Raw genomic sequence first — 10,801 nt, forward strand, 5'->3', positions numbered from 1 at the left:
TTTTTCTTTATGGGTTGATACTCTTATTAGAAACATATCAATTTCCCCCATACGTTCATATATAGAGGGAATAACACTTATGGGCGCAGACTATCAACACCACTAATAACACCCCCACCCAATCAACTCTTTTGTTGTTGGTATTTGTTTGTTGTTGTGAATTGTTTTGTGATGTTGTCTTCACTACCGTTGACATGCCACTGCGCATTGGAATTTCGAATCAAAAATCAAAAAGACAAAAAAAACTATTAATATTTTTATGAATTCCTTTGCAAGTTCCTATAATTTGCCATTTAATAGGAGAGGAGAGTAAAAAGGTGTGTTCAGTCAATGTAGCTTATAATTGTCCTGTGAAGTTCCTGTGGTATATATTAGGGTAGTTCGTTTCGAATATATCACTTGTTTATATCCTAGGAAAATTTTGGCAATATTGTTCAGGGTGAACACATTTTTGTGATCAATGTCTAGGTCGCAATTTTAGTCCAATTGACTTCAAATTTGGTACAAGTTTCTGTTTTTGGTCAGAATAGAACCATATTGATTTTGGAAGAAATCGCATATATATGTTTCGGCCCCTGACTCATTTGACGGATTTGATATAGTATCGAAAATGTGGATCCACAAACTGGTGCAGGGTATAATATAGTCGGCTCCGCCCTACTTTAGACTTTCCTTACTTTCTTTTTTTAATAATTTCTTATTACGAAGTTCGGATAGGTCGAAAGTTCGAAATCGATTCCTTGAAAGTCGTTATACGAACGAACTATAAAATATTTTCCACCATCACCCTATTAAATATCCCCAATAAATATTTTCCAACAATTTATTATGACTTCTATGCAGGTATATTACAAACGTTGTTGCCTTGTTTTGGTGTTATGGACAGGTATCATCTACCTATCTATCTGACAATTCAAACAATTTAACAACGCAGGAACTTTGATATGTCTTCTCATTCACCTGTACAGGATGGGTAACGCCCTGGCAATTAGACCCAAAAATATCAATAATTATTATCAGCAGGTCAAAAACGACAATAGAAAGTAAAACTAAAACCAAAATGTTTACTCCAATTTTTAAGAAAAGAATATGGTATTATATACAACATTTATTTACAACCAAGTGATATGTAAAATATTGTTATTGTTTTGTCTTTTTACAAATTTGTTTAAGTTTTGGCATTCATTTGCTTTTTGTGACAAATTTGGCTTTGAAATGAAATTTCGTATGAATTTCACTGTGTTCATTAGAGAAAGATATGGTAACAGACGATAGACGATTGTTAACATATTAATGGCATTTTGGTTGATATGTTATCGAAATACATATTTACTAAATTTGTATTAAATTAATTCCATGGAAATCCACTTGATTAGTTAAATGGCCATTATAATTGCTTTTATTTTCATAGGTATCGTGGTGGTGGTTTATGTTTCTATTTCCAAGTGATTATGAGGCTATAATTAGTGAAATAAGAATTGAATAGTTTGTCATATTCAATGTTGGGAGACAAATAAGTTTTTTTATTTTATTGTTAAAATTTTATTTCCATAGAAAATTTTGTCAAAATTTTATTTCCATAGAAAATTTTGTCAACATTTTATTTCCATAGAAAATTTTTGTCAAAATTTTATTTCCATAGAAAATTTTGTCAAATTTTTATTTCTATAGAAAATTTTGCAAAATTTTAGTTCCATAGAAAATTTTGTCAACATTTTATTTCTATAGAAAATTTTTTCATAATTTTATTTCCATAGAAAATTTTGTCAAAATTTTATTTCCATAGAAAATTTTTGTCAAAATTTTATTTCTATAGAAAATTTTGTCAAAATTTTATTTCTATAGAAAATTTTGTCAAAATTTTATTTCTATAGAAAATGTTGTCAAAATTTTATTTACATAGAAAATTTTGTCAAAATTTTATTTCCATAGAAAATCTTGTCAACATTTTATTTCTATAGAAAATTTTGTCAAAATTTTATTTCCATAGAAAATATTGTCCAAATGTTATTTCCATAGAAAATTTAGTCAAAATTTAATATTCATAGAAAACCTCTGTCAAAATTTTACTTCCATAGAAATTTTTGTCAATATTATATTTCTATAGAAAATGTTGTCAAAATTTTATTTCCATAGCAAATTTTGTAAAAATTTAATTTCATAGACAATTTTGTCAAAATTTTATTTCCATACAAAATTTTGTCAAAATTTTATTTCCATAGAAAATTTTGTCAACATTTTATTACTATAGAAAATTTTGTCAACATTTTATTTCTATAGAAAATTTTGTCAACATATTATTTCCATAGAAAATGTTGTCAAAATTTTATTTCCATAAAAACAAATTTTCAAAATTGTATTTCTATAAAAATTTTTGTCAAAATTTTATTTCTATAGAAAATTTTGTCAAAATTTTATTCCTATAGAAAATTTTGTCAAAATTTTATTTCTATAGAAAATTTTGTCATAACTTTATTTCTATAGAAAACTTTATCATAATTTTATTCTATAGGAAATTCTGTCAAAATTTTATTTTTATAGAAAATTTTGTCAAAATTTTATTTCTATAGAAAATTTTGTCAAAATTTTATTTCTATAGAAAATGTTGTCAAAATTTTATTTACATTGAAAATTTTGTCAAAATTTTATTTCCATAGAAAATATTGTCAACATTTTATTTCTATAGAAAATTTTGTAAAGATTTTATTTCCATAGAAAATTTTGTCAAAATTTTATTTCTATAGAAAAAATAAGAAATTAATAATTTTTCAAGCTTCAAATATAGAATTTGATTTCTATAGAAAATTTTGTCAAAATTTTATTTCTATAAAAAATTTAGTCAAAATTTTATTTCCATAGAAAATGTTGTCAAAATTTTATTTCCATAAAAAATTTTCAAACTTGTATTTCTATAAAAATTTTTGTCAGAATTTCATTTCTATAGAAAAATTTTGGCAAAATTTTATTTCTATAGAAAATTTAGTCAACATTTTATTTCTATAGAAAATATAAAAAAATAATAATTTTTAAAGCTTCAAATATAGAATTGGATTTCTATAGGAAATTTTGTCAAAATTTTATTTCTATAGAAAATTTTTTAAAAATTTTATTTCTATAGAAAATGTTGTCAAAATTTTATTTCTATAGAAAATGTTGTCAAAATTTTATTTCTATAGAAAATTTTGTCAAAATTTTATTTCTATAGAAAATGTCGTCAAAATTTAATTTCTATAGAAAATGTTGGCAAAATTTTATTTCTGTAAAAAATTTTGTGAAAATTTTATTTCTTTAGAAAATTTTGTCAAAAATTTATTCCTATAGAAAATTTTGTCAAAATGTCCATAAAAAATGTTGTCAAAATTTTATTTCTATAGAAAATTTTGTTAAAATTTTATTTCCATAGAAAAGTTTGTCAACATTTTATTTGTATAGAAAAAATAATAAAATTAATAATTTTTAAAGCTTCAAATATAGAATTGGATACATTTCCAGAATGTTCCATTCTTGATTTAATGGTTTATTGGTATTAAGAAAATTTGTTTAAAAAACTGGGCCGATATCCTTAGCTGCTAGTGCTTTTTGTTTTATACAAAAAGTGCATAATGTTTAGATGGTCCTATCTAAACACAATGGGCCCTCTATGTTGTGTTAAAGATTATTTGTTTAAATCAAATATATTTTTCTTTACACTAAGGAAAATTGTCCATGATGAGTGTTTTAAATTTAATGAAAAACGATTAAAGAACTATGATTATAAACTTTCATTTAATTAAAATTTCTTTATTGAGTGAGTTTCCTAAAATTTAACAAATTGATCTAATATAAAAAATAAGGCAACCTAAATTTTAGAACACGCAATTTACCTAATATCAGGTGCAAATTTATTTAAAATAAACACATTTTAACTTTCATTTAATTAAAATTTCTTTATTTTTAAGAAATTTGTCCGTAATATGTATGAGTATAGTTTCCTAAAATTTAACAAATTGACATAATATAAAAAATAATGCCACCTAAATTAGGACACGAATTTTCGAAATTTGCAACTTTTTCTAATTATTTTTATTTTAATAATGAAGGAATTTGTATTAAAAGAAAGTTCAAATCTTTGCTTTAAATTGTTTTCCTTTAATTTTTTCTAAAAGTAATGAAACAAAATTTGTTTCAATGAAATGATTATTAAATTAACTGAGGTATTGATGTTAGGTTTAAAGATGCTAAGCTTCAAATATAGGCTAAAACTTATTTTGAGGCTTTTGTATTTGTGGTTTAATTTTTTACTAAAGAAAACATTTCTTACTTTGAAGTATTTTTCGCAATTTAGATTTTTTAAATGACTTTAAAACTTTGACTGAAAAAAAAATATAATTTCGCTAACTGAAGTCTGAATCCTAATTTTTTTAAGATGCTGTATCTTCAAAATCCTTGGATCCAAGCTAAATTTTTGTTTTAAGTGTGGACATAGTAACAAATTCTAGTCCCCCTATATAAGGTAGCTTCTAGCCTTGCTATCTCCGCTGCCAAAGGCGAATTTTTATAAAAAGGAATAAGATGACTTTTTTTCCAAAATTCGAAATTTTGGCTCTTAAAAATATTTACTAAATACTATTTTCGACATTTTCGTTTATTAAACATTTGACTATAGAGATACAAACTTTTTGGGGAATTTTCGATTTGTAAGATTTCAAAAAGTCCTCAACCTTGACTTTTCGTATTTTTTTTTTGACAAAAAAGTTAACTTTTTGTGTCCCTACCTTTAATGCATAGAAAAGCTACAATTGTGTATTTGTTTTAAGGACATCTGTACTTAAAACTATGTTGATATTCTGTTTAAAATCAGTGCGGAGTTCGTGGGAAAAATTTTAAAATTTCCATTAATAGTTTTATTTCTCTAGAAACATCGTAATTTGTTCAGTGTACCCTTCTAATTAAAATATAAAATAACTTTACTAGGCAATCTACCATTTAAACTTCATTGTTTTATAAACGTTTAGTTTTTGCAATAACGTATGGGAAATTCCTATTCGTCATACCAAATCTGTGAGAGATTTTTGATGGGATTGTTAGACATCAATCTAAGTTCAAAAGTAAATCTATCCTATCTATCTTCACTCTCACAATATTTTTAATTCAAATGTTAATTTATTTAACTTTCCGTTTTAATTCAAACCTAGTTTGAAGGTTTTTAACAATCACCCCATTAAAATGTTTTCAATACTCAAACAAATGGCAACTTTCTTTTTTCCTCGAATAAAAAAAAAACTCCCAATGAAATGAACAGTATTCATTTATTGTTAATTTGCTGGATGGTCATTTGTCGCATATACATAATTTTTTAATAATATTTATGACATATATATAAACCGCATAGAAATGTATGCTTTGGGTTATGGATATAGCTGGTCAATTTTGTTGGTTGCTAATTAAAAAAATCAACAGACGCCACAAAAATGGGCATATTAAATTTTTGGAAGCAAAAAAAAAAAAAACATAAAAACAAATGTCTTCAATATGATGTTATGTCATATGTACAATTTATATGAATAAATGTCTTTTGTTTAGAAATAATTGTATTTTTTTTTCTTTTTTTGTTTAAATTTTTTTGTGCCTCGATTTTTTTTGTTTATTATTATTTTCTTTTTTTTTTTCTTCTTTTGAAAATAATTCTTACTTATATATGACCCAGAATTTATACGAATAAATATTAATTGCTTAGATATTTTTTTTCTTTTTAATTTTTATTTTTTATTTTTCATTTTTTTTTTTGCTTTTATTATTGAGTCTGTTAGTTTAGATTTTTTAATGTTTTCATTAAAGTTTTTTTTTTGTAACCATTTTCATATCTTTTGTCTTTGTAAAAAAAAATCTTTTTATTATTTACATAAAATATTTATACAAATGTGGGAGAAACAATGTACACAATGTATTCTTTTCATACACTAACTTTTTTTTTTCAAATTGATTTCAAAACAATGCCTTCCTGGCTCTCGTTTCACTACGATTCGCTAATAATAAGCAAAGACAATATCTCGCGTATGTTCAACTGAATTTGTCGTTGTCGTTACAAAGTTTACACGCATGCGCACTTAACCGCTTGAGTTAAAAACCAACGTTTTAACACTTCAACGTTTCAAATCAAACTCAATTCAGAAAATATTGAACCGTAAAAACTCACAACTTAAACTTAAACAGTATTGAAATACACATGCAGGTAGATCAGTAGGTAGTAGGGCTGTAACCAAAGCCTCACCCCCCAAGCCCCATACATGTAATAAACAATCTGGAGGTAGGGAGGAGGGGAGAACACACTAAAGCTTTAGACAAAGCCCAGCTTCATGCTGAGCTTTTGTTTTCATTATCGCCAAGTTTTGTGGCGATAATATCACCAATGTAGACCGTCACATTCATTCAATTCTAACATGCAAGACAAATGGTCTCCAGTCTCTAAATCAAACCCAAGAAGGTGTGAGAAATAGGGGAATTAAACGATTTGAATTTGACATTGTTTGTTCGGGACAATCATTGTCATTGTTGATTATCTTAGAAATTGCTGTCATAATATTTCTGTTGAGATGAATAAGTTTGTGTTTGTTTTTTTTTTTTGCCTCTCTAATTTTGTTTTTACCGTGCACCTTTCCAGAGCAATCGAAAAAAAGCACAAGATTGTAAATTATAAAAAAAAATATTAAATGAGTCATAAAAATGCCGGTATATCAACTAAACCGCAAATTATTCTATAAAATTATGGTTATGTTTTAATTAAAATATTACACTCAAAAAAATTTTTATTAGGAACCGAAAAAAATAATTGAAAATAATAGAAAATAAAATAAAATAAAATAAAATAAAATAAAACAAAATAAATCAATACAAAATAAATCAAAATAATTTATATATTTAATTATAGGATCCATTGTTTGCTATAATAAAATAAATTTAAAACCAAGTACATACGGCCGCAAGTTCGGCCAGGCCGAATCTTATGTACCCACCACCATGGATTGCGTAGAAACTTCTACGAAAGACTGTGATTTAGTCCATACATGGTATATATTAGACAAAAAAGTTATGTATAGTTAAGTCTACAAATAATAACGAATCGATATGGACTTTTTGTACGTAGAGAGCAAGAATTTAAATATGGGGGTCGCTTATATGGGGCCTATATACAATTATGAACTTGATATGGACCAATTTTTGTGTGATTGGGGATCGATTTATCTGAGTGCCATATATAACTATAGACCGATATGGACCTAGTTAGGCATGGTTGTTAACGACCATATACTAGAACAATGTACCAAATTTCAACTCACTCGGATGAAATTTGCTCCTCCAAGAGGTTCCAAAACCAAATCTCGCGATCGGTTTATATGGGGCTATGTACAATTATGGACTGATATGGACCACTTTTGGCATGGTTGTTAAATATCATATACTACCACCACGTACCAAATTTCAAGCTGATCGGATGAATTTTGCTTCTCCAAAAGGCACCGGAGGTCAAATCTGGGGATCGGTTTATATGGGAGTTATATATAATTATGGACTGATAGGAACCAATTCCTGCATGGTTGTTGGATACCATATACTAACATCACGTACCAAATTTCAACCGAATGGCAAGAATTTTGCTTATCCAAGGGGCTCTGGAGGTCAAATCTGGGGAGCGGTTTATATGGGGCCTATATATAATTATGGACCGATATCGACCAATTTTTGCATGGGAGTTTGAGGCCATATATTAACACCACATACCAAATTTCAACTGAATCAGATGAATTTTGGTCTTCCAATAGGTTCCGGAGGTCAAATCTGGTGATCGGTTTATATGGGGGTTATATATAATTATGAACAGATGTGGACCAATTTTTGCATGGTTGTTATAGACCATATACTAACATAACGTACAAAATTTCAGCCGGATCGGATGAAAATTGCTTCTCTTAGCGGCCTCGCAAGCCAAATCGGGGGATCGGTTTATATGGGGGCTACATATAATTATGGACCGATGTCGACCAATTTTTGCATGGTTGTTAGAGACCATATACTAACACCATGTACCAAATTTCAGCCGGATCGGATGAAATTTGCTTCTCTTAGAGGCCTCGCAAGCCAAATCGGGGGATCGGTTTATATGGGGGCTATACATAATTATGGACCGATGTGGACCAATTTTTGCATGGTTGTTAGAGACCATATACTAACACCATGTGCCAAATTTCAGCCGGATCGGATGAAATTTGCTTCTCTTAGAGGCCTCGCAAGCCAAATTTTGGGGTCCGTTTATATGGGGGCTATACGTAAAAGTGGACCGATATGGCCCATTTGCAATACCATCCGACCTACATCAATAACAACTACTTGTGCCAAGTTTCAAGTCGATAGCTTGTTTCGTTCGGAAGTTAGCGTGATTTCAACAGACGGACGGACGGACATGCTCAGATCGACTCAGAATTTCACCACGACCCAGAATATATATACTTTATGGGGTCTTAGAGCAATATTTCGATGTGTTACAAACGGAATGACAAAGTTAATATACCCCCCAACCTATGGTGGTGGGTATAAAAATAGGTAACATGCCAGGGTATGATAAGTTTGACGCGGATGAAAACTGCTGGCCAACTACACTCATGGAAAACAATCTGTCATATAAAAACAATAGCAATGATTGTCCGCTAAAATAATAATAATAATAATAATAACAAAATTGCTATTTAAGCCATTCACACCCCAGTGAAAAAAGTTGAAAGTTGTTCTAAAGACACAACTTTGAACGCACTTCCAACCCAGCAAAAATACTTCAGAAGTAAGAGTGTAGTTGCGCTTTTTGGTATGCGATGAAGTAGGCAGTGCATCCACTCTGCATGAATCGGTGGCAATAACGTAAACGAGTAATCAAACAAGTATATGATCATTCGTTTACATTATTGCAATCAATTCATGCAGTATAGTTGCATGGAAGGTATTGCTGTTTTCATTCACGGCAACATTATATCACTTCTGAGCAATATTGCTATTAAAATTAGCAATTATATCAGCGCTATATAGAAGCTGCTCTAACATAAATCGCGACATCGCCCACAAAAACCAGAGTTGATTCGGTTGTTTTGTGAGCAGTTGATACTGCCTCTCTCCATTACAATCCTGCTGAAATAGTGCTCCATTTTTTGCTGGAAAAGTGTCCTCCCACAGATGTTCATTCTCTTAAAAACACAGGAAGTTATTTTAATTCATTTTTTTTTAATAAAATTTTTCTATAGAAATAAAATTTTGACAAAATTTTCTATAGAAATAAAATTTTGATAAATGTTTCTATAGAAATAAAATTTTGACAAAATTTTCTATAGAGATAAAATTTTGACAAAATGTTCTATAGAAATAAAATTTTGACAAAAATTTCTAACGGAAATAAAATTTTGATAAAATTTTCTATAGAAATAAAATTTTGAAAAAAAATCTAACGGAAATAAAATTTTGACAAAATTTTCTATAGAAATAATATTTTGACAAAATTTTCTATAGAGATAAAATTTTGACAAAATTTTCTATAGAGATAAAATTTTGACAAAATTTTCTATAGAAATGAAATTTTGAAAAAAAATTCTAACGGAAATAAAATTTTGATAAAATTTTCTATAGAAATAAAATTTTGAAAAAAAATTCTAACGGAAATAAAATTTTGACAAAATTTTCTATAGAAATAATATTTTGACAAAATTTTCTATAGAAGAAAAAATTTTACAAAATCTTCTATAGAAATAAAATTTTGATAAAATTTTCTATAGAAATAAAATTTTGAAAAAAATTCTAATGGAAATAAAATTTTGAAAAAAATTCTAATGGAAATAAAATTTTGACAAAATGTTCTATTGAAATAAAATTATGACAAAATTTTCTATAGAAATAAAATTTTAACAAAAATTTTTATAGAAATACAATTTTGAAAATTTGTTTTTTATGGAAATAAAGTTTTGACAAAATTTTCTATGGAAATATTATGTTGACAAAATTTTCTATAGAAATAAAATTTTTATAAAATTTTCTATAGAAATAAAATTTTTACAAAATTTTCTATAGAAATAAAATTTTGACAAAAATTATTTGTATAAAAAAAATTTTGACAAAAAATATCTATAGAAATAAAATTTTAAAAAGAAATTCTTACGGAAATAAAATTTTGACAAAATTTTCTAGAGAAATAAAATTTTGACAAAATTTTCTATAGAAGAAAAATTTTGACAAAATTTTCTATAGAAATAAAATTTTGACAACATTTTCTATAGAAATAAATTTTTGACAAAATTTTCTATAGAAATAAAATTTTGACAAAATTTTCTATAGAAATAAAATTTTGACAAAATGTCCTATAGAAATAAAATTTGGACAAAAATTTTCTATAGAGATACAATTTTGACATAATATTCTATAGAAATAACATTTTTCACAAAATTTTCTATAGAAATAAAATTTTGACAAAATATTCTACAGAAATAATTTTTTCACAAAATTTTCTATAGAAAAAAAAATTTACAAAATTTTCTATAGAAATAAAATATTGCTAAAATTTTCTATAGAAATAAAATTTTGGAAAAAATTCTAACGGAAATAAAATTTTGACAAAATTTTCTATTGAAATACAATTTTGACAAAATTTTCTATGGAAATAAAATTTTGATAAAATTTTCTATAGAAAAAAAATTTTGCTAAAATTTTCTATAGAAATAAAATTTTGCTAAAATTTTCTATAGAAATAAAATTTTTACAAAATTTTTTATAGAAAAAAAATTTTGGAAAA

General features: G+C 26.4%; 1 protein-coding gene across 1 annotated transcript in view; it reads right to left on the minus strand.

The window, feature by feature from the left end:
• The window catches only part of hebe, a 50,841-nt gene extending 44,710 nt beyond the window's left edge, over window positions 1-6,131 (minus strand). Inside the window, exon 1 of the mRNA XM_075309473.1 lies at window positions 5,945-6,131. Within this exon, the coding sequence (XP_075165588.1) occupies window position 5,945 (1 nt within the window). The 5' untranslated portion in view covers window positions 5,946-6,131. The remainder of the gene's footprint in view (window positions 1-5,944) is intronic.
• Window positions 6,132-10,801: the final 4,670 nt, after the last annotated feature.

Source organism: Haematobia irritans, chromosome 5, assembly GCF_050003625.1.
Source record: "Haematobia irritans isolate KBUSLIRL chromosome 5, ASM5000362v1, whole genome shotgun sequence".
Classification (NCBI taxonomy): Eukaryota; Metazoa; Arthropoda; class Insecta; order Diptera; family Muscidae; genus Haematobia; species Haematobia irritans.